Source organism: Castor canadensis, chromosome 4 (genome assembly GCF_047511655.1).
Source record: "Castor canadensis chromosome 4, mCasCan1.hap1v2, whole genome shotgun sequence".
NCBI classification, from domain to species: domain Eukaryota; kingdom Metazoa; phylum Chordata; class Mammalia; order Rodentia; family Castoridae; genus Castor; species Castor canadensis.
Genome location: NC_133389.1, coordinates 177629067 through 177653999, shown reverse-complemented (window position 1 = coordinate 177653999; position 24933 = coordinate 177629067). Strand labels below are relative to the sequence as shown.

Below are 24933 nucleotides of genomic sequence, written 5' to 3'. Positions count from 1 at the left end.
ATCTGCCTAGTAAGTGTGAGGCCCTGAGTTCAAACTCCAGTACCACCAAAAATAATAAGAGTCTTACTTTATGCCCAGACAGGCCTGGATCAGGCTCCTCCTATTTATGGCTCTGGCTCATACCTAAGATGACAGGCTTGCAGCACCACGCTCAGCTTTTATTGGTTGAAATGGAGTCTCTAACTTTTTCACTAGGCAGGACTCCCACAAATCCTCCCATCTGTGCTTCCTGGAGTAGCTGGGATTACAGGTGTGTGCCTTGGTGCCCAACCCCTTAAACTGATTTCTTTTTTTTTTTTTTTTTTTGGATGGGCCTGGGGTTTGAACTCAGGGCTTCATACTTGCAAAGCAGGCACTCTACTGCTTGAGCCACACCTCCAGGCTAAACTGATTTCTTTATAGCCACAGATTTTCAGGTCTTGAAGACAAGGAAAAGAGCCCTATTTACCTGTTGTGCATTAAAGTGTAGAAGTCAGAAAAGACAGATGCTAAGGAGCCTAGTACCAATGAATTCATTCATTTATTCAAAATATTTCTTTAGTGTCTATTATGTTCTAGTAGGTGTTGTAAAGGTTAGGCTGGCGGAGTGGCTCAAGTGGTAGAGCACCTGACTACCAGGTGTTGTAGAAGGTTACAATAAGATAAAACAAGGTTCTTGCCCTCAAAAAGTTCCAATGCATTAAGTGCTATGAGAAAGATATGACATCACTTTAGAAGCACAAAAGAGAATAGATCGGGGAAAACAGCCATTTTCTGAGTGAAAAGGAAGTAGTGGCCATATTCACAGAGGCTTGCACTATGCAGCATGCACTAATGCAGAAAAAGGAGAATGAGTGGCTGGAACCCAGTGCTCAGGGGTGGGAAACAAGGGGTGCAGTGCTGCTGTCAAGTCATTAAGGGTCTTGGAATCCACATACCCTGTACTATACCCAGTAAAAACCTAAAGACAGCAAAGGCTCCACCTTAGACAGCCCAAGACCCTGAGAAACACATCTTCCCATAGAGGGTGGCAAGGCACCGTGGGGGAATAATTAAGGCTCTCCTGAGTGTGGTCTGGGGAGAGGTGTTTAGGACAGGTATCTGGAGGAGATGAGGCACGGTGAGCAAGCAAATCAGAGGGTGTAAGCCAGATGGAGGGTTTTTATTTTCTCTTGAGGGCACTGAGGAACTATTTAGGCTTTTTAAACTGAGAAAAGGTGTAAATAAGTGGCATCTTAGAGTGACTGGTTGGCTGTGGAGGCAGGGAAACCCCTGAGATGTGACTGATTTATTCCAAATAACAGACTGTGAGATCTTGAAGAATATTCATAGCAGCTGGAGATGAAAAAGAAGGGACACCATTGGAAATATTAAGACCATAGAATCTATCAGACTTGGTGGCCAGCTGAATGCAGGGAGCAGGAAGGAGGGTACTTGGGATTCTGCCCAGGAAGCCAGGGCTGTCTAAAGGTGGTGTTAACACTGCCCGGAAGTTACCATGTGGGTTCTCTGACCCTTGGCCTATGACCACATCCTGTTGACTGTCAACACTCTGGCTATCACCAAGAAATGAGAGTGAGGAAGGGCCAAGAGCTGCAGCCATGGCTGAGTGGGTCTCCATCACCATGGAGACTTTTTTTGGTTGAAATAGTTATTGCCTGTCTGTTAAAGAGGGTGAAAACAAAAAAGATATTTTAATAATGATTTATTCATAATGCCTTTGAGCTACTGAGCATTTTATCTGACACAGGAAGAGACAAGTTTGGATTATTTTTATAGAACTTATCTTTGATTTTCATTAAATGTCTCCATCTCTGAAAAAAATAAATAAATAAAGGTGGTGTTAATAGGGCAGCAGAGGAACAAGGGCATACTTGAGAATGGAAGACAACTGGGTGCAGTTTGAGTTCATAAAAATTCTGCTAATACCTCTGCATCCCCCAGAACAGTCCAGACCCACAGGGCTTCAGCTAAAGCCCTTCCCAGGGTGCCTCCCTCCTAATCCTCCTACCTTTGCCTCTCTTCACCCTTTTGACAGCTCAAACCAAGCCTTCCCCTGCTCAGCATGACTTAGATCAGGCTTGTTGCTCTTCTCTTTTGCCTCTTCTCTCATATCTGCCTATAATAATCTTACTAATCCTACAGCCAAAGATTTCTTAAATTCAATGCCAAGAGTGTTCCATAAAACAACACACTAAGCTATTGCACTACGTTAAAATTAAGAATTTCTATTTCAAAACCCGCTAGTGAAAAGACAAGCCACAGTTTTGGAAAAGATATTTGCAAAAGTGTATATCACACAAAGAACTCTGTATCCAGACTATGTAAAGAACTACAAACCAGTAAAAGACGAATTTTAAGAAGTGGGCAAAAGACTTGAACAGGCACTTGACAAAGAGGACATTCAAACTGGCAATAAACATGCAAAAAAGTGCTCAACATCAGAAACATATAAATAGATACGTTAATGAAATGCCATGTTTATCCAGAATGGCTAAAATTAAAAAGGCCAATGACAAATACCCAGTGAACAAGGATAAAGGCAACTAGAATTCTCTTACATTACTGGGAAAGGAAATTTGTACAGTCACTTTGGAAAGCTGCATACCCTCCCAGCTAGTCACTTCTCTCTTAAAATGTGTGCACATGTCCACAAAAAGAAATATACAAGCCAGGTACCAGTGGCTTATGCCTGTAATCCTAGCTACTTTAGAGTCTGAGATTGGGCAGATCAAGGAAGGATGCCTCGAGAGACCTCCCCCCTCCAAAATACCAGAACAAAATGGACTGGAGGTGTGGCTAAAGTGGTAGAATACCTGCTTTGCAAGTGTGAAGTCCTGAGTTCAAATCCCAGTCCCACCAAAAAAAGAAAGAAACATAAAGGAATGCACATGTAAGAATTTGGCTGTATTAATACCAGCCAAAAAATGGTAACAATCCAGATGTCCACCAACAATAAGCTGTAGCATATACATACAAAGGAGTATTACTGAGCAACTGGGAAAAAAGGTACACATAACTTGTATGAATCTCACAAAAATACTGACAAGAAAAGCCAGATATATACTATACACACTTATCATTACATTTAAGTGAAATTCAAGTACAAACAAAACTGATCTAACCTGTGTTAAAGTCAGAAGAGTGGTTGGTTATCTCCAGATGTGAAGATGCAGTACCAACTGGGAAGGGGCACAAGGAGTGCTGCAAATGTTTATATCTTGATTTGGATGGTGGCAACAAGGGTATGTATATATGTGAAAATTGTTCTCTCACTGCATGTATGTTATACCTTATTAAACAAAATATTTAATGGAGATGTGTGCTTGGTGGCACACATCTGTGCACTTGGGAGACTGAGGCAGGAAGATTGTCAGTTTGATGTCAGCCTGGGCTTCACAGCACGACCCTGTCTCAAAACAAAAGTCTGTAATCCCAGCACTCAGGAGGCTGAGGCAGGAAGATTATGAGCTCAAAGCCAGCCTGGTCTACGTAGAAAGTTCCATAGTGAGACCCTATTTCAAACAAACGAATGAAAATCTGAGGATAAAAATGTGGTAACATAGAAAAAGATTCTATGATCCTTCAAGTTGAAATGCCACTTTCTCCATAAAGTTTTGTCAACTGTTATAAATCTCTCCATCAGGGCTTCTGTGGCATTCTGACACCGTTTCTTTTATGGCATTTATCACATTACGTCTTGAGTTTCTTTATTTCCCTAACTAGGTGGTTATTCGTTCTAGTGACAGTGAACATGTCTTTCACCTTTTACACACTCTGTACCTGACAAATAATAGAAGCTGACAATATCTTTGAATTACATGAAAGAAAAAATTGGCTTGGTGCCCAGATGGATGAGAAAGGGGACAGGAACAGGAAGGAAGGTCTAGGAAAGCACATGGGAGGTCTTCAAGGAAAGCGTGGCTTACACCAATCTTACCTACTTCCTGAAATCACATTAAATGTCACCTTGAGTGACAAAAAATAGCAAGTCGAAACACCAAGTATGCTTACACTGAGGATAAACAAACACGGAGCATCCGCACTTGCAGGAAATCCATCAACTAAATGCTTACCTGTCTTCCGGGTGTTTCAAACCTGATTGGGAAAACTGTTCATCAAGGAGAATAACAGTCACGTTGTCACGCTACTAAAAATAACGTCCCCCTAGCGTAGTGCAAAGAACTGGACTTCAGGTCAGTAGACCTCAGGCTGCATTCTAACTGTCCCAACTTGCTGTGATCTCTGACCAATCTCTTTGCCTCTCTGGGCCTCAATTTCCTCACATGTAAAAACAAAAGGGATTGGAATAGCAAATTCTTTAAAGTCCCTTTCTGCATTAACATTCTGAGTATACAATCCATAGTTTTCCCAGTCCAAAGCAAGAACACACCAGAAAACCCAGCAAAACACGTAAAAAGCGCCTCAGACCAACAAACCGAACACGATTTGAGGAAATCATCTTGTTCCACTTTCATGGGTTAATGAGTGTTTTTGTTTGTTGTCTGCAGCCTTACCATGATTTGAAGGAGACTTCTGAGTTCCACGTAAACAGAAGTTAATTCTTCGTGGGCTGTCATCTTCTTTTCAGCGTGAAGAATGTCTTCCCGCCTGGTTTCAAGTCTCGGGATTCTGAAATCACCAAGCTCGCTAGCGGGCGGGTTGTGAATTTGTGCACACTGCAGGGCACACTGGAATCTAAGTTAGAGGAACCGAGCTCGAGGAATGCTGGGATTTGTAGTCTCGGACCTCTGGTGTGTTCTGGGATTTGTGGTCCCTGACTCACACTAGAATGCTGGGAAATGTAGTCTCAGCCACTTCTCACGGTGCACACTACCATCGTCTCAGATGGCTAGTGTGCACAGCGACAGGAGTAGGTCCCCGGAGCCTCTGCAGATTGCAAGCCACCCCTCCACTGGGGCAAACTCTAGGCAACAACACCGAATGAAAATTTTGCCCTATGGGACTTCTCGAGGAGGACCTTTCCCATTGACGCTCTTCGTCCCCGCGAAGCCGCTGAACATTCCTATTGGCTGCTGAGGATGCCAATCGCGAAGACTGGCTTGCCATTGGCTTTGGGGCGGACGCTCCGCTCCTAGAGGGAAGGAGAAGGGATCAGCAGCGGGAGCTGAGGGGAGGGAGAGGCCGGTCCGGGTCTGGCCTCTGCTGCTGCTCTCCCGAGGTCTCCAGGCCGGGTTGTGGCTCTGTCCTCGGCTTCTGGGTACCGTCTGCGAGGCTCGTCCGGCCAGTGTGGGAGAGCCGCGGGTGGCAGCCGCCACATCATGTCGGCCAAGGACGAGCGGGCCAGGGAGATCCTGAGAGGCTTCAAACTGTATCCGCCCGGGAGCGGGGCGGGACCGGGAGGACTTGGAGGCGGCCGCTCCCTGAGGAGACTGGCGGGGGCCGGGGGCGCCAGGTGGGCACCCGTAAAGAAGGGCCGCGAGAGGGGACTGGAAAGGAACAGCGTGCGGGCCGCGGGCGGGACCGGGAACGGGACCGGGAGCAGGCACAGAGGGGCGCTCTGAGGGAGGAAGGGGACGTTGGCGGAGCCCGGGGGCGTGGAGGCGGACGAGACCCGGGACCCAGCTGCGAGAGGCGTCGGAAACCGGTGTCCCGGGGCCAGCTGGGTCCGGAGCTCCGGCCCGGACCCGGAGGCCGGGAAGCCGCTGCGGCCGGCTAGCAGGGCTGAGGGGGCGCGGCGGGCCGGCCTGGAAGGAAGCCTAGAGGCGTCTTTGGCGGGAAGCCCACCAGGGCAGCGGGGAAAAGTGACTCGGAGCGAGTGACCTTGTGTGGGGTGCGTGCAAATGCTGCGTTTAAACTCTCAGGTCCCCCGCCCCACTCCACCCCCGGCTCGTTGCCACAACTTCCCTGCCTCACTTGTGGCTTCTTCCAAGGCTGGAATAGTAGAGGGAGGTGGGAATAGAAATCCGAGATCGACCTCGTCTTCACTCTCTGGTTGCCTTTAGGAGCACTGGACAGCCAGTGTTTTCCCCTCGTCCAGCAAGACGAGGACCGTAAGCCTGCGTGTGACGTGCCTTGAGGGACTTGGGATTTGCATTGAGACTCCTAGCAGAGGTATCTCACGCTGGCATCCGTGTGGTTAACGCCTAGCCACGGTGGAGCTGTCCAGCAATTATTTGACGACACCATAGGATGTGTGTAGTAGGTACAGATCTCATTGTCCCAGGTTTGTCCTGGTGCCACTTTTGCCACCTCCTCTCCTCAGTGTAGCGAGGAAGCTTTGAGTTTTGATGGCGTCTTAGTCTGTCACAAGATGTGCAGAGAAAACATTTGATCCTGTGTATTGCAATTTTACCTTCTCCTGCTGACCTTAATCTCTTCTTACCTCCCTTCTCCTGGAACGTTCTTAGTTCTTCTCTCGAAGAAATGTCACCACTTTATAGAGCTCTTTCTCTGGAGATTTATTAAGCAGTGTTGTCTGAGTCGCCTGTTGTGCTTTTCACAATGCCCATTTCACCCTTGCAGATCGTGTAATTGTTTTGTCATAGTCAGAAACCGAGTTGGTAGTAAATTTTAGAACACAATGGAGAAAGGTACAGGAATGAAGTGGAGGTATTGGCATCTGAGAACTAAGTGGTAGAGTGTTTGCATTCACGAAGCCCTGGGTTCAAGCCCCAGCACCAAAAAGGAAAAAAAAAAAAGAAAGAAAGAAAGATTAAAGAAGTTTTGCATGGGGCTGGTGGAGTAGCTCAAGCAGTTAGCACCTGCCGAGCAAGTGTGAGACCCTGAGTTTAATCCCCATTACTGCCAAAAAAAAAAAAGTTTTGGATGTACAAATGAAATTCTTCAAGTGGAAACTAACCTGCCACATTTTTTAAAAGCCCAAAGCTGTATCCTCTTTACATACTACCATTCGTGATTAACTTTCAGTATTTTTATGTAGTGTAGTGATGTTTAGTAGCAAACACGTATAGCTCTGTGTACTTTTGTTTTTCTCCATAATGGAGTCTATAAGTAGATAGGATGAGTAAAGTGTTAGAAAAGTTATGGTGTGGATTCTATTTTTCCCTTGAATAATTTTTTTTTCAGTACTGGGGCTTGAACTCGGGGTCTTCACCTTGAGCTACTCCACTAGCCTTTTTTTGTGATGTGCTTTTTTCAAGATAGGATCTCAAGAACTATTTGACCAGGCTGGCTTTGAACCACGATCCTCCTGATCCCTACATCCTGAGTAGCTAGGATTACAGGTGTTAACCACCAGTGTCCAGCCCCTTGAATAATTTATATAGCTACTTAACATGGATGCTGTGAACAGTAGGCCAGAGACTGTGGAACACTGAAAGATTTCAGAACCAATGTTTTTGTCTGGTTATAACTAACGTGTTGCTTGCTGAAAGCAAGTGTTTTCAACAAATGGCTTTGAATGAAGCAGAAAAATCTTAGAATTTCTCATCTTCAGTTTTGACTCTTAACCCAATTGACAAAGTGGCTAAGGAGTCAATATAGAAAAGAGTAGAAAAAAAACTTCTGTCGGCCCACTAGAAGGAAGGTGAGTTAGCCACTTCAGTGATGACAGTGCATTAAGAAAACAGGCTTTCAAGAAAAGTGGATGGATGCTGATTAAATCCTGAAGCACAAGGGAAGCAGGTGCATAAAAGTTAGCAGGTGCATAAAAGTTAGCATGGGAGCACTAGAGTGCTCACCTCTGCTAGCCTTTACTGGGATCTGAGGGTTAAGAGAGAAACGGAAAGTAAGAACTTTCTTATCTTTTTTATTTGTCATTAAGTTACTTCAAAACTAAAATATTTGTTAAGATTTTTTTGTCATACCACTTCTACACCATCTCTCCCCACCCTTTTCAGCTCATACACATTAAGAGTTTTGCATTTCCTTTTTTTTTTGGCTGTATGAGGGTTTGAACTCAGGTCCTTGTGCTTGCCATACAGGCACTCTACCACTTGAGCCACATTCTCATCCACCAAGAGTCTTGAATTTTTTTTGTGGTTTGTTAAAATCATATTTCCTAATTGTAAATGAAAGTTATGAAGGAAATATTACTTGGGGGAACATTTTAGCAGCTGATTTAGAGATTGTTTGTGAATTCCACATTCCCCATTGCATGCTTTCAACCAGGGTCTGTTGGGTGGCTTTTATGCATAGGGCACTCTGCTTGAAGGATACAAAAATGTATAAGTTGCAGTTCCTTCTGCACAGAGGAATATCTTCAAAAGATGTCATAGTGTAAGATCTCTATAAATATTTGTGTCCCCAAAATGTATTTTTTAAAATAATATTTAATTTTTCTATTACAAACTCCAGCCACCTAGGATAACCTTTGTTCCTTTGAGGGGTTTTTTGTTTTGTTTTATTTACAGTACTGGGGTTTAAACTCAGGGGTTTGCATTCTTACCACTTGAGCTACACCTCCAGCCCCCTTTGTTAATACTTTAGTGTATTCTAACATGGCTAGCATTTATTGTATTTGGGAGTTAGGCAGGGAATGGTATAAGGATTTGAACTTGGGACCTCATACTTGCTGGGCAGGCACTTACCACTTGAGCCAGCTCCTATCCCTTTTTGCTTTAGTTATTTTTTGAATAGGGTCTTATGTTTTTGCCTGGGCTGGACTGGACCTTGACCTCATATTTGTGCCTCCTCCATAGGTGGGATGACAGGACGTGTGCCACCACACCCGGCATATTAGTTGCAATGGTGTCTCAATAACTTTTTGCATGGGCTGGCCTCAAACTAAAATCCTCCTAATCTCTGCCTCCCAAGTAACTAGTATTACAGGTGTGAGCCACTGTACCTGGCCTTATATTTGCTTTTTTTTTTTTAATGAATTATTGTTTTGTGACTTACTTTATTTGCTTAATAAACTTATCATGTTCATAATTTCCAAAGAGTTGTTTTCAGCGACACACATTTATTATAGTTCTCTTTTTCTTTTTCTTTCTTTTTTTTTTTTTTGAGATAAGAATCTCTGTGTTGCTCAGGTTAGTCTGGAACTTCTGAGCTCAAGTGATTCTCCAGCATCAGCCCCTCTAGTACATGGAACTATAGGTATGCCAACAGCCCTAGCTTATCATATACTCTTATACTTGGTTTCTACTATATGTGTAATGCAATGTTTGACCTATTTGATTTATTTTTGCATTGGCATCAATATATACCTTGTTAAATTAATATCAAGAAACTGACAGACTATCATAAGAAAGGGTTAAGTTTTTATGATTTCATTATCTTGGGACATTACTTTGGTAGAAGATATGCACCAGAGAATTAGTTTTCTTTAAGGTTAGCTAATTATCTCTATTTATTTTTGATACTATAAATATTAATATAGTACCCAGAATGTAAATGGCTGCCTACAAATCAATAAAATAAACATTTTACAAAAAATAAACATTTAACTCAAAATGGAGAAAAGATATGAACAAACGCTCCCAAAAGAAATGACCAATGAATAAGTGAAGAGATGTTCAACCTTACTAAAACAATAGACTACCCCAAATTAATTGTATTCAGTGTTGGCAACTTGGGAGGGAAAAGAACACTTTTGTTGGGGTATGTATGTGTGTGCATGTGTGGCCTCTGTGGAAAGTAGTTTATGTCTATGCACACTTTACATGCAACTGTAGTAGAGGATAGGGCATAGTGTTTAAGAGCATGAACTATAGGTTCAGACTTAGTACCTCTACCCTTCTGACCTTTGGCAGAGCACTCACAGTCTTTGCACCTCAATATCCATCTCTCATAGATTCATAGGGTTGTTAAGAGAATTAAATTAAATTTAGCACAGCATCTGATACATAGTAAATAATAAATATTAGCTTGTGTTATTCTATTAATAATTATAAATAATAACAATGTTAATATGACTCTAAAGCTGCTTACTTTTCTAAGATATAAAGAATGTCTTCATGCTATTATATTTTCTTACTGAGAAATTATGACATTTCTGTTTTGCTTCTGAAGATATAATTCATTTAATAAGCATTATCTAGGAATGAATCTGATTCCATTTTCTGGCAAGTTAGCTAAAACAAAAAAACAATCCTGAAAGCACCTTTCACTCATTTGCTTACTTTTCCTTTCCCACAGTTTTGTCTTGGAGCCCCTATATTCTCGTTCTCATGGCATTTTGATCTTTGATTTTGCTTCCAGTCTAAAACTGTTGTCTTAGCCAGGCACCAATAGCTCATGCCTGTAATCTTAGCCTCTTGGAAGGCTGAGATCAGGAGAGTAGAAGTTCAAGGACAGAGCACGCAAATAGTTCTTGAGATCCCATTTTCAAAAATTAGGAGAGCAAAATGGACTGGAGGCATGACTTAAGCGGTAGAGCACCTGCTTTGCAAGTGTGAAGCCCTGAGTTCAAACCCCAGTCCCACCGAAAACAAACAAAAAAGAACAGTTTCTTGGGCTAGAGATGTAGCTCAGAGTTGAGCTGGCCTAACATGTGAGAGACTCTGAGGGAAAAAAGTTCTCTTCATATCTTCTGTTCACTTGGGTTTCATTATTAAAAATAATAGACTATTGAACTTCTCTCAAATGTCAGTATTGCCCATGCCAATATTGCCTAAGACAGTTGCCTTGGCTAGGCTTTAGAAATGAATTTGAGGTTTGTGATTTCCTAAAGCAATTTTTGTCTTGTCAATTTAAGTTTTCAGAGAGGAAAAAAAAAAAAAGACCACCCATAGCCCATAAACACTGATCAGAGTCTGTCTAGTCATGGATTCCATGTAGATTCTGATGGGTAACTTGTTACTGAACGGATTAAATAAGAGTAATGTCCTAATGATTATATTACTTAAGATTCTTATATAGGCATTCCTGCTTTTGCATTTTTGGAAGGAATTTTGAATATAATTAAACATTTATAGTCTTCATTAGACATAAATTCATTCCTAAGATTGTGTATATGGTTTGTAGTAAAACATTGTAACTTTTAGAGAAATGAGACAACAGCAGTCAGACTCTTGGAAAATTCCAGCAATACCACCCATCACTACATTTGATAAAGGACTTCGCAGCTCTAGTTCTTACTGGTTTGACCTCCCCTTGTCCTCACTTGTCAGCATTCCATGTCCACAAATCCCCCTTTTAGAACAGGACTTGACTTCCGAGTGTGTAAACCTGTCCCTTTACCTGAACTTTAGCATTATGGGAAGGAAATTTAGAGGTATCTTGTCCAGCAGCCTGACTGTTCTAACCATTGCTCGAAGGCCTAAAACTCAGAACTGTCAAGATTGCAAGAACATCGCTGTGATAATGGATTCTAAAACCATTCAAAGTTTCTACCTAAAGTCTTTTATTTTATTTTTTTCCACTACCAAAGTCTGATGTTGGTCAGTTCCTTCCTTGGATATCTGAGCAAATTTAACAGAAAAAAAAGATTTCAAGAGCAATATTCTTTTTTCATTTTGACCTGTTGATAATTTTAAAGCTAGGAGGAAAAACTAATATATTTTCTTACAGCCAAATGTACATAAAGATCAGTGGACTGGACTAAGAAAGCATACTATTTATGGCAGAAAAGGTAACAGTCTTCTTGTAGGAGCATACTCAAGAGTTCATTAGTCCACAGTGAAGGGAAGGAGGGCAGAATGGAGCTGATTCAGAGATGAGCACTTGATACATTCAATAATTGGGGAATTGAGAGTAACGATAGAGTTGGACAAGCTGGGTATGGTGGTTCATGCCTGTAATCCCAGCATTTGGGAAGCTGAAGCAGGGGGATTGTGAGGTCAGGGCCAGCCTGGGCTACATGGTAAGATGGTGAGACCCTGTCTCAAAAAACAACCAACAACAAAAAAAAGAATTGGCAAGGTACATGAGTGTTCTCTTCTAAAGTTTAAAAAACTGTTCTAAAGAGGACAAATTAAATGTGTGCTATGTTGCTCACAGATGAAGTATAAAACTCAAGAGTAGAACCAGGCATTGGTGGTGGGTGCCAGAGCTGTGCACCTGACATCCCAGCTGTGCAGGAGGCTGAGATCTGGAGCATCTCCATTCCGTCCAGCCCACACAAAAGACGCTTTGAAACCCTATCTTAAAGGAAAAAAGCTGGGCATGGTGGTACACATTTGTCATCCCAGCTACTTCAGGAAGCATAAATAGAAGGATCATGGTCCAAATTGGCCTTGGCAAAAAACAAGAGCCTATCTCAAAACTAACCATAGCAAAAAGGGCTGAAAGTGTGACTCAAGCAATAGAATGCTGCTTAGCAAGTGCAAGGCTCTGAGTTCAAACACCAGTACCACAAAAAGCATAAAAACCTCAGGAGTGGGGCTAGTAGGGTGGTCAGTACCACAAAAAGAAAAAAAAAAAAAGAAAAAGCCCTCAGGGATAGAAATTAAAGAGGACAGAGTTTAGTTCAGTTCTAACAATTAGAGTTACCTCTGGGGGCAGGCAGGAGGAGATATTTTCCTGAAACCATTTTAAGCAGCAATGGATACCTGTTCTAAGAGTGTTGCAGAAAGAAACTGTGTATTCATCAGATGTTTATTATTAGAGCAGATGATCTCCAGAAGGACTCTAATATCCTTTTCCAATACTATATAGTTCTTTGCTTTGGTGACAACTTTTCTTAGTTGACAAGGACTTTTTCTTTTTTTTTTTTTTATTATTCATCTGTGCATACAATGCTTGGGTCATTTCTCCCCCCCCACACCCCCTCCCTTACCACCACTCCGCCCCCTCCCTCTCCCTCTCACCCCCTCTATACCCGGCAGAAACTATTTTGCCCTTATCTCTAATTTTGTTGTAGAGAGAGTATAAGCAATAATAGGAAGGAACAAGGGTTTTTGCTGGTTGAGATAAGGATAGCTATACAGGGCATTGACTCACATTGATTTCCTGTGCATGGGTGTTACCTTCTAGGTTAATTCTTTTTGATCTAACCTTTTCTCTAGTTCCTGGTCCCCTTTTCCTATTGGCCTCAGTTGCTTTAAGGTATCTGCTTTAGTTTCTCTGCGTTAAGGGCAACAAATGCTAGCTAGTTTTTTAGGTGTCTGACCTATCCTCACCCCTCCCTTGTGTGCTCTCGCTTTTATCATGTGCTCAAAGTCCAATCCCAACAAGGACTTTTTCTAGCAAGTATTTCCACTGAGATATTCTACACCAAAAGTAGGCAAAACTTTTTTTGTAATGTGGTGTAATTAAAGCATAGGATCTGGCTTCCTTTTTGTTTTTCAAACAACTCTTTTCTTAGATTTTTAGTCTTAGTGAAATATTTTGTTTAGTGCATTGTGGATACACTGATTCAGAGTCAAGGAGAACAATTATTGCCTCTGAATTTAAAGTCTAAAGAATTAAACATAAATAGCCCTAATATAAATAATGCTATAAATATAGCCACAAAAAGAAAGGGGGTAGTCTAGTATCTGGTATTCCTATAGTATTTTTCAGTTTCTCAAAACTGGCTCAAAGTCATCCCAGGCAAATAGTTTGCGAGACCCTATCTCGAAAAAAACCCATCACAAAAAAGGGCTGGTGGAGTGGCTCAAGGTGTAGGCCCTGAGTTCAAGCCCCAGTACTACCAAAAAAAGAAAAAAAGAGAGAGAAAGATGTCCTTTCATAGGAATTTGATTAGTAACTTTGTTCAGAATGAGACATAGGAGGTTGTTGCTCAAGTCTGATAAGCACAAGATTGTGATGATATCATTTTTGTCCAGTGATCTTCAGATAAGCAATTCATGTCATCTCATTAATAGGAAAAGAAGAGATAATATTTCATATGATCCCTTTGGACCTCAGCACAAATAAGTGTGCATTTCCTGGTCTTGTTCAGAGTAGACTAGGCTACCTTGTAAATAGCTTGGGTTATATCATCTTTGTCATAGAACCTTTTCTTTAAACATCCATGAAAAGTAATGGGTGAAAGTATATTGTGGGTAAGTTTTGGAACTAACTACAGGGTTCCTGTTATAGAGTGTTATGTGCATTTAGGGTTAGTTTTAAATTTTCCTTTAAGTATTTATGGATTAAGATAAGAATTTAGCAGATGGTATCCTTTTCTGTAATTTTCTGATTAAAAAAAATGGGTGGGCAAACTGTAAGATAGCCATAACTATACCATGTGTGGCACTGCTAGCTGTGTCACAGTTCTATTTGGAAAGTATGATTCTTGGACAGTTCACTGCCAAATGAAGGATTAAGGAAAAGGGACTAAATCTGAGAATCTGAGCCCTGTCATGAAACTTAAAGTGAGAAACATAACTATAAGCCTTGATTGCTGTTGAGTCATCTTCTGTACAAAGAGCTGATGGAGAAGACCCAGAAGAGCTGGGTTCTGGTCCTAGTGCTGCCACTTACTGGCAGTTGGTTCAGACATTTGTTAACAGTATCTGAAAGAGGCAGATCATGTGTTAAATCCAAGACATGTAAATCATAAATCAGTTTCCATGTCCAAAGAAGATTTCTTCTATAAAAGAGAAAGAATAACAATCAGAATACAGTGTGATAAGTCCATTGGATTAAGTGCAGTAGAAACTCAGAGGAAGAATGCTGTTGCTGGGGGCGTCAAGAAAGACTTCAGGTTGTCACTGGAATTGAAAGATGAGTAGGTGTTGAATAGTTTAATCTTTTAGATACTGGAGAGTAACAGAGGAAAGTGATGACATGAAAAAGAGAAGAGGGAAGAAACTTCAGGAATGAGTTGGAGTCAAGAGTGAGAAAGAATAAAGATTGAAAAAAAAAAGTTCTAGCCTGGCAGAGTGGCTCAAGTGGTCAAGTACCTATCTAGCAAGTGCCAGACCCTTAGTTGAAACCCCAGTACCATGCGCCCAACCCCCCAAAAAAAGAGTCCTTGGAATGCTGAAAATTTCATTCATTCAATGAATATTTGAAACTCTCCTGAGAGTCACATGATATTTTATAGGCCATTAGTAATCTTTTTGAAAATAATAGGCATTTAGAAAAATAACCTTAATCTGCTAAGATTAAAAAAATGAATGGTAGCCAGGTGCCGGTGGCTCATGCCTGTAATCTTAACTACTCAAAAGGCAGGGATCAGGAAGATCATGGTTCAAAGCCAGCCCCGGCAAGTAGTTCCTCGAGACCCTAGCTTGAAAAACCCTTCACAAAAAAGGGCTGGTGGAGTGTCTCAAGGTGTAGGCCCTGAGTTCAAACCTCAATACCTCAAAAAAAAAAAAAAACGAATGATAGATGAGCAAATAGAGTCACCAAAAATAGATTATTCTTTAAGAAATCTAGGAGAGCAGAGTTTAGGGGATTGGCTTAAATGGGTAAAAAGATTTTATTAGTATTGATGATACAGCTCAACTGTAGTATACTTGCCTAGCATGTATGAAGCTCTCGGGTCCATCCTCAGAACAGCAAAACAAAACAAACAAACAAAAAATATTAAATAGCAGAAATCACTTTCTAAGTTGTCCAATTTTGTGCAGTTCATTTATTATCTGTAAAACAAGGATAATGTTTGCTCCATCTGACTTAGAGATGTTATGAAATTTGAATGAAATAGTATATGCCAACTCACTTCTAAAATCAAAGCTCTTCAAATGTATTATGCTTACTATTATATTATTATAATCATTTATTTATCTTTGCTTTAAATTTCAGGATTTCTTTTACAAATACATAGATTTCATATTTCAGGGTGCCAAAAAAGCCAGAGACTTCATGATTCTTTTTCACGCTAACTTAGAAATCTGAAAGTCTTTTTTCATAATTCTGGGAAATAATTGGCTGTTGGAGTGACAACAAAAGAACCTCCCTAGGTAACACTTAAGTCTATTTGAAAATCAAAATCATCTTTCACTTTGCTTTTTTGTTTTGGTTTTTGTTTTTTTTTTTTTTTTTTTTGGTGCTACTGGGAATTGAACTCAGGGCTTCAAGCTTGCTAGGAGGTGTTCTACCACTTGAGTTACTCTACCCACCCATGCTTTTGGTTTTTTTAAAGGGTTATAATTTGAGGAAGTTGATTTCTCTCTCAAAATTGTAGCATTTACAAAAAAGAAAAAATAGGTGAAGTTCAGGAACCTTTAAATGTAGATTTTTCTTTTTCTTTTTCTTTTTTTTTTCAGTCCTGGGTAGGGAGCCCAAGGCCTTGCATATGCTAGGCAAGTGCTCTACTACTGAGTCCCACCCCTGTCCCTGAATGTAGACTTTGATAGGGTTCAAGAAACTATCTGTGCCTCCAACTAGCATGAAAGAAATGGTGGCCTTTGGGGAAATTGGGCCCCTGAGAAAGAGCCTCCTGTTATCTCTTCTTCAGTCTGTAGGTGCTGGGAAGCAAATAAAAAGATGTGTCTCTTCTTGCTTGTTTCTGACTAGTTTCAGGTGTATAACCGCACATGTCAGTAGAATAATGGACCTAGTAGAAAAAGAAAGGTTTGTTTCATTGTTTGACTTTGCTAGTGAGAAGACTGGTTATGTTTCAAATGGTGAGCTCTTTCTCATTACTAAATTACTTGCCTTCACCGTTTCCCAGGCCAGTTTGGATTTTGATTGTCCACTTTCCAAGCACAGTAACTTTGCCAGAGCTAGAGTTTTATTTCACCAAGGATATCACCACTAAGTACAGTGCTGCATATTAAATTTCAAGGATACTGAAGCCTCGGTTCTCAGGAATCCATTTATATTTTCTCACCTTGTCTCCCTTAAATTGGAACATCACTAGGAAATTATGGGGTAGAGAAATAGGTTTCAGCATGTTTGAATTTGAATTGATTCTTGAAAAAGTCCTGAAAGGGGTGGGCCTGATGTCCACATCTGTAATCCCAGCTACTCAGGAGAAAGAGAGCAGAAGGATAGAGGTCCAAGGCCTGCCCTAGCAAAAACAAGACCCTATCTGAAAAATAATTGAAACAAAAAGGGCTGGGGGCATGGCTCAAGTGGTGAAGTACGTGCCTAGGAAGTGAGAGACCCTCAGTTCAAACCCTAGTACAAAGAGGAGAAAAAAATTTTTTTTAAGATATCCTAATCTGTATAACCGATACTAGACCAGAAGCAGCATAGAAGGATGGCTTTGACAGAGTGGTATTAAAATAGAATTAATGAAGTTAGAGCTGGTATCATGTCCGCCTAACAAGCACAAGGTCCTAAGTTCAAACTCCAGTACCGCAAAAAAATGAAAAAAATAAAAGAATTAATGAAGGTGAGAGTAAAAGAGGGAAATGAGTTCAGAACATAAACATGGAACCAGAGTAGTGTCTCAAGCAGTAGAGACATGCTTTGCAAACCCAAAGCCCTAAGTTCAAGCACCAGTCTCACCAAAAAAAAATGTGAACAGGGAGTGAAGAATTTTAGAGGGGAGAACTCATGAAGGTAGAATGTTAAAAGAGAATGAAAAGAAAAAATCACACCAGAAAGTGTGACAAAAAAAAAAAAAAAACGAATTCCAGTCCAGGTGCCAGTGGGTACCTCACACGTGTAATCCTAGCAACTAGGGGACAGAGATCAGAAGAATTGTGTTTCAAGCCAGCCCAGGCAAATAGTTTGCAAGACTTTATCTCGAAAAATACCCAACACAAAAAAGAGTTGGTGGAGTGGCTCAAGAGCACCTGCTTAGCAAGCGTGAGGCCCTGAGTTCAAACCCCAGTGCTACCAAAAAAACCCAAAACATTTCTATGATGAAAATGCTCAGAATGCCACCAAATAGTTCCTTCTCCTTTTGTTTATTGCTAGTCTTTGCAGCTGCTTTTACCCCCAAAGGAATGAGATGGGAAAGGTTTTCTTTATGCCTGCAACCTTATTGAAGCTTTGCCTCAGATTGCTTGGTCTCCTATGGTAGACATTAGCATATATCATTATTGCGTAGTCAGCCGTTTTGCCTGAAAAAAAATCTTCCCTTAAATTTACTCAGAGTTACATGCCCATATACAAGCACTCTGTCAAGTCATGAACTCAAACTTAATGCAGAATGGGCTTTTAAATTCTACTGTTTTTACCTGCAATTCAGCTGACTGATTTAACTGTTCTCCTTAGGAGAGTGGGGTGTGTTGGTTGATTAGTCGGTTGGTTGGTTGTTTTTTTTGCTGAGCACGAGCTCTAAATCCCCTCTTCCACAGCCTGCTGAATCCTGAATAAGCAAGTAGCTCCTCTGGTTTGCTTCCCAGATACTCTTCAAAACGTCTTACTTAATGGTAGAATTCTAATCAACTTTTCTGATTTGTTCTTTGATGCTTAGTGTGGTTCAACAAATATGGTTCATACATACTATGTGCATAGCACTCAGAAGAGAAAAATAAGTAATATACTGTGCATGGAATTTGACTGTAAACAATATACACAGTATACTGATAAGTACTATCATTCAGGTAAGGTATAAACAAGTAATGGGGGTGAGAGGCAACACTGAAATAGATGGCAGAGCCTGGACTCAGTGTCTTCCTCCAATTAGCCTTTTGCCATCTTCACTTCTTCACCCCAGGTTTATAGCAGTTTGTTAACCCTAGGACCTCTTGGTTGCCTGTGGTTTCCCATTCTTTACCAAACTATTAGCACTAACACATTGTCTTCTCTGTTGTCCTTTTAACCTATTAGTAACTCATTTTTTTAAAAATTAGGGTTGATAATTTGGCTGAAGTGGTAGAGTGCCTACCTAGCAAGAATGAGGCCCTGAGTTCGAACCTCAGTACCACCAAAAAAAATAATAATAATATTTTTCCAAACCTACTTACAAAGCCTAAACTGTATATGTTCCTCAGAAATGTATTTGCTTGAGGATGGAAGGACTTTTTTTCTCCCTCGGACATTCACAGCACTAGACAGATCTTGTGAAGAGCAGAAAAGTCTTTTTTTCTTATTCTTCCTATCCCCTGGATGGGGGGTGGTGCTTAAATCATCACTGGCAAAGAACCAGGTTTTTACTTCTAATCCTTCACAGACTAGTATTTTTATAAAATACAATAAAATGAATTATTAGAAAGGTGACATACAGAATAAAAGTAAAAAACTTATTGCAGTCCACAAACATCTTGCTAAATTGTCATTAAAATTTTTAAACACTTGTCAAAGATTTGTGGCAAATGGATTCACAGAGTAGTACCAATCTGTAGACTACATTCTAAGTAGCACAGCTGTGGAATCCCCAAAACAATCTGTGCATAATGCACAGTAATATCTCTATTCATATTTGGGGAATAAATACATGATGTGATGATCAGCATGATTGTAGTAATAAGCAAGGCAAAAGGACAGTAGAAGATCTTTGGATTTTACCTTTTTTTTATAGGTCTGGGGTTTTGAACTCAGGACTTTGTGCTTGTAAAGCAGGCACTCTACCTCTTGAGCCACAACTCCAGTCCTAGGAGGTCTTTGGAGAACTTAGAGGAAAATTAAGTGAGAAGGTGAGGAGTACTACATGAAGTACACTCCGTGTAAAACTTTTTTTCATCACACTGAACACACATTTGCCCCTCAAGTAAGGCAGGTATATATATTAAAGCTGTGTGAATTCTTGAGAAATGTAGTTTGACTTTTTTTGGAAGGGATGGTTATTTTGGGACTTTATTTGGGAATTTTGTGTGTGTTGGGGTTTTTGTGTATGTGTTTTGGTTTTGGTTGTACTGGGGTTTTAACCTATGGCCTTATGATTGCTAGGCAGACACTCTACCACTTGTGCCACACCCCCAGCCCCTTTTGGTTTAGTTGTTTTTCTAGTAGAGTCTTAACGTTTTTGCCCCAGATGTCCTGGACCATGGTACTCCTATTCATGTTTTCTATGTAGCTGGGATGGCAGGTATGCCACTATGCCCAGCTGAGAAATATAGTTTTGATCTTGAAAAATTGCTCTAAGTGACTATAGCAAATATCAATCTGCTTATCTAAACTAGCTCTCAAGAGTAGATCTAAGGTTGGCTAAGATTGGTTCAGATATTAATCCCTGCTCTTAGAATCAGTGTATCTTTCTGTGTTGTAATGTGGACCACATAGCCAAATGATTTCTGCTGGATATTTTCTTGTTTCCTCTGTGTCTTCTTAGAAGATTAGTTAAATAGGGTAAAAAGTTTTTTTTACCAAAAACTTTGTTGCAAACAAGCCTTTCTGTCAATTAAGGTGATTTCAGGTTGCTCTACAACACTATAGTTCACAAAACCAAATTGTAAATTCTAGAATTCCTTCAAATTAAAGATATTGAGGTATAGAGTAAAGAAAAACAGGGAGACTTTTTTGAGACAAGATCTCACTGTGTAGCTCAGGCAGGTCTTGAACTCCTGATCCTCCTGTCTCCACCTCCCAAGTGTTGGGATTATAGATGTGTACCACCATGCCTGGCTTTGAAACTCCTTTCTAATAGTCAAATGCACAGCTGTACTCGAAAGAGAGTTAATTATTTTGAAATATTTAAGCTCAAATAATGTTTAAAGGCAACTTATAATAAGGAAGTTTTATTGTCATAAATAGAAGTTTGTCTCCAATGTGGATCAGTACACCATCAATAATTCCATATATCATCTGTATTCTCTACTAAGCATATCCCAAGAGACTGTTTTTAGCAAGGACCAAAGAACTATTTCCATGGTATATTTGGGTGTCTACTTTCCTTTCTCACCTTCTCAGCAGTCCCCTCAAGTCTTCTAGCTCTGAAGGCCTGCCCTCACAAAGGGGACCCAAAGACCTTGTAACTGCCTGAAGCCACTCTTCCATAGAGTATGTAGCATAGACAGACCTATGTCTGAGTGCTACCTGTGTTATCGTTCAGCTGCAGAACAGTCTTGAGTAGACGCTCTCCCTGTGACAAATGACATGCAGGATAGTGGTAGTATCATAAATGTTAAGAGCATGGCTGTTAGAATCAGACATCAAAACCAGCTTTACCACTTGCTGTCTTAATGAGCTTTGAGCATTGTACTTACCATCCCGGACCATAGGTTCTTCATCAGGAGAAGGGTTGTAATAATGCTTATTTCATGGGATTGTGAGGACTCATTTAGATATAGGTAAAGCACATAACACTGTATCTGGCACATAATTCATGTTAACCATCATCATTATACAACAAATAATTGCTGAATTAAAAGACTGCATACATTTCTGCTAAAAACTCTTAAAAGATAAGTAGCATGAATTGTCTGACAATAGATAGAATTCCATTTCTTGGTAAAGTCTTTAGTTTCTTCTGATCATTTAAGCAGAAATTTGCTTAGCCAAGGCCCATTTGTTCAGGACTGATAAAAGTATGCTGACTGCATCATATAATTTCTCCAGATAATTTTACACAAAAGTTTTCTTATTGTATTTAGAAATTATTTTGGAAGAATAAAAGTCTGGTTGTGATTTAGGAATATTTTTATACTAAATGTCTATTTTGTTATTGTTTTAAAAAACATACTGCTAAACATTCCTAATTTCCTTAGGAAAGTCCTCAGGAAAAAGTGCTTTTTCCTTTTTTTTAATTATGTGTTTAGTGAATTTCATCTGAAAGTTTAGAAATTCAGAAAAGGGTGTTGCCAGGAAACTGCTAAGGGGACCCCATGTTTGAGCTTCTGAGTGTTCTCTCTACACACAGAGTTTGAGCAAATGGTTCAGTTTGTTGTTGGTTCCTAAAGCAGTGCCAGGGGAGACTTATACTCCTGGGGTCTCTTATGTCCCCAGGAGGAGTTGATGAAAGATGGTTGTTAATCTATACCAACTTTAGTTTATTAGCTGTACTGGTTCCCAGATATGTTTTTGGCAGAGCAATAGATTCCAACATGTCTCCTAACAGTGCTTCTCTATACTTTTCCGGGACTATAACCAGTGGCTTTATTTTTCCACAATGTTTTAGGCATTTGATCTATTTCCCCTCACTGCCCATCTGTCTTCTCCCCTAAGCCCGCTTACACACAAATGCATAAACTCCAATGACTACTTTTCTTCCCTGAAAAATGTGTCATTCCAAATCTTTCCAATCCCTAAAATCTTATTTCCTAGAAACACTTTTTAATTCACAGCCTCACTCTTTGTTCGTCTACCTGGTATATAGTATATGGTATATAGTATGGACTTCAGTAGCTGTAATTTTTTTCTTTCTGTTCATTAATGAATTTTCTTTGCAAGAACTCTAAAGCTACTCAAAGTGTGGTCTCTGGGCCAGTAGCATTAATCTTACATGGAAGCTTATTAGAAATGCAGAATCTCATGTTCTACCCTAGAATCAGAATCTATAGTTTAAGAAGATTCCCAGGTGATTTGTGTGCACATGAAAGAGGAAAGCCAGCCTTAGCTGGGCATGATGGTACACACCTGTAATCCAATCCCAGTTTACTCAGAGAGCTGAAGCAGGAAGATCACAAGTCCAAGGCCAACGTGAGCAATTTAGCAACACCTTATCTCAAAATAAAGTAAAACAGGGCTGGGGATGTTAATTCAGTGGTAGAGTGCTTGCCTAGCATGCAGGAGACCCTAAATTCAATCTCTATTACCAAAAAAGAGGGGGAAGCCAGCCCTGATATAAATCACCTTTTGCTCAAGAGGGGAACAACTTTGCCAGGTAGTAGCTTTCAACCTTGGCTTCAGTGGACTCACGTGGGGAATGTTGAAAACTACTGATGCCTGGTTTTATCTCTAGAGATTCTGATCTTTGTTTTGTTTTTGGTTTTTTTTGTTGTTGTTATTGTTTTGGTTTGGTTTTTGGCAGTTCTGGGGCTTGAACGCAGGGCCTATACCTTGAGCCACTCCACTAGCCCTTTTTTGTGATGGGTTTTCTGAGACGGTCTCACAGACTGTTTTTCTGGGCTGGCTTTGAATCGTAGTCCTCCTGATCTCTGTCTCCTGAGTAGTTTGGATTATAGGCTTGAGCCACCAATGCCCAGCTGAGATTCTGATCATATTGGCCTGGAATGGGGATGGGGGGCTCAGTCTAGGCATTAGGAGTATAAAAACTTCCCAATTTATTGTAATATGCAGCAAGGTTGAGAACCAGTATTATTCATGACTCATAATTTGCCTTAGCTTCTTAGAATGTCAAGTATATATAAATCGATGCAATTCTAATGACATAAAAAACATACTTTTTGCAATTACATTTTTTGGAAAAAATTGAAAATACATACACCAAAATATTAAATGGCAGTCTCTGGTTTATAGAATTAGAGCAATTGCTTATTTTTGTCCTCTGTTTTTCAAATTTCTCTAATAGCCATGGATTCCTTTGGGAAAGAATCCTGTATGTATACACACACTTTTTGTGTGTTTGTGTGTGGTGCTGGTGCTCTACCACTTAAGCCACTCTGCCAACCCTTTTTTTGTGTGTGTGTTGGGTATTTGCAAGATAGGGTCTCACAAACTATTGGCCTGGGCTGGCCTCAAATCATGATCCTCCTCATCTCTGCCTCCCAAGTAGCTAGGATTATAGGCTATTGATATACTTTTTAACCAATGTAGTCATATTATGCATATTTCATAAACTGTGTGTGTGTGTGTGTGTGTGTGTGTGTGTGTTGCTGGGAATGGAATCCATAGTCTTGTATGTTAGTAAAGCCTCTTAACTGCTGAGGCACACCCCAGCTCATAAACTGCTTTTTAGTTGTTAAGAAATTTTACTCTGCCTTTTCATATATCACTATATTATGAACATTTTCTTACACAATTAAATATCATTTACATAGGCTTTTAGAGTGTTTAAAGTGAATTCTGACCCAAGATGACTGGATTTGCACCTTAAAAAAATACATTTACATATTGATACAGGGTTTTTGAAAGATTGACTATTTAATTCTTGTAAATCTTGTGTTTGGAAGTGGCCCTTTTCCATAGAATGGGAGAGAGTTACAGGGAGTTGTCCCAGTAAAGTCTCATCAGACCTTCCCACAGGCTTTTTCCACTGTTGTCAGTTGAGTACCAGTGTGTGTGTGTTGTGTATGCATGCTTAAACCAACACATAGAACTTGACTTTACTGTCGCCAGAGACGCTGCATCACAGGAGATTCTTACAATGTTTAGATTGAAACCTATGCGTCCTGTCAGAGGGAGCTATATTTCTAATTTCTTCAAATTCTTGGTTTAGATGGAACTGTGATTGAAAAACCACCAATTCTCACAATTTGAGTTCCCTCTGCATTAGTAGAGTCATAAAGCAGGAAAATCCTGAAAGCAGCATCCTGAACACCTCAACATTTTGTGGTTGGCTGAACTGCGTTGTAATCAAAGTCAAGGAGGGGCTGAGGATGTAGGTCAGAAGTACAATACTTGCCTAGCATGTACAAGACCCTGAGTCCAATCTTTAGTACTGAAAAAAAAAAAAAAAACAAGAAAACCTGGTTGAGAATTGTGCAGGGCAGGGGGTTTGGTTGTTTTGTTTTGTTTTGTTTTGTTTTGTTTTGTTTTTTGGGGGAGGGTCAGGTACTGAGGTTTGAACTTGGGGTCTTGCACTTGCTAAAGTAAGAGCTCTGCCACATGAACAAACAAACAAAAGAGAGGAAAAAAAAAAGAAAGAAAGAAAAGAACTCTACCACTTGAGCCATACCACAGTTCCTGTGCAGTTTTCATTGTAAAGAAAATGGCTTAATAACTTTATTCACCAAGCTAAAATTCTTAAAAGTTTTTTTTTTGGACTGGATCTCACTATGTAGCCCAGGCTGGTCTTGAACTTGTTATCATCCTGCCTCAACTTCCCAATCACAGAGCTTTTAATTATAGCATTTCTTTTGAGGAGAAAGATTACAAGGTATTTAATGACAAAAAGGCTTCAGGAGCTGTATCTATTGAATAGTCATGTGAGGATGTGAGCTCCTTTGAGTAGTGTTGATCTGAGTTTGCCTTAACCTGAGACTGTAGCCCTATCAGCCTTGACTATCTGGATATGCAAATCAGGAAGAGAGGAGACACCTGGGTATGGCACAGGACTGAAAGGTGATACAAAATAGTGAGTGGATATTCAGCTTTGGAGGCAAGTTGTAGACACTGATACTTATCTTATCAAACAAGAACTGATCGCAGGCAGCCAAAGATAGTACTTTGTACAAGCCTCTATTATAGATAGGATTTCTCACATTGCATTATAATTATTTTTTTACCTGATGGTTTTCCCTACCTGAAAGAAAC

General features: G+C 40.3%; 2 protein-coding genes across 4 annotated transcripts in view; one reads left to right on the top strand and one right to left on the bottom strand.

Moving 5' to 3' along the window:
• The window catches only part of Cops7b (COP9 signalosome subunit 7B), a 28449-nt gene extending 23752 nt beyond the window's left edge, over window positions 1–4697 (bottom strand). The window contains exon 1 of the mRNA XM_020172825.2: window positions 4497–4697. The gene's annotated coding sequence lies outside the window, so the exon portion shown is untranslated. The remainder of the gene's footprint in view (window positions 1–4496) is intronic.
• A 354-nt stretch (window positions 4698–5051) lies between these two features.
• Window positions 5052–24933, top strand: part of Pde6d (phosphodiesterase 6D) — a 42823-nt gene continuing 22941 nt past the window's right edge. For 2 of the 3 annotated variants that reach the window (XR_012447406.1, XM_074071997.1), the window contains exon 1: window positions 5052–5311. Coding sequence is in view for 2 of the 3 variants with exons in the window: in XM_074071997.1 (XP_073928098.1) it covers window positions 5262–5311 (50 nt within the window). In the remaining variant the exon portion in view is untranslated. The remainder of the gene's footprint in view (window positions 5312–24933) is intronic. The other variant, XM_020172826.2, reaches the window with a different exon arrangement.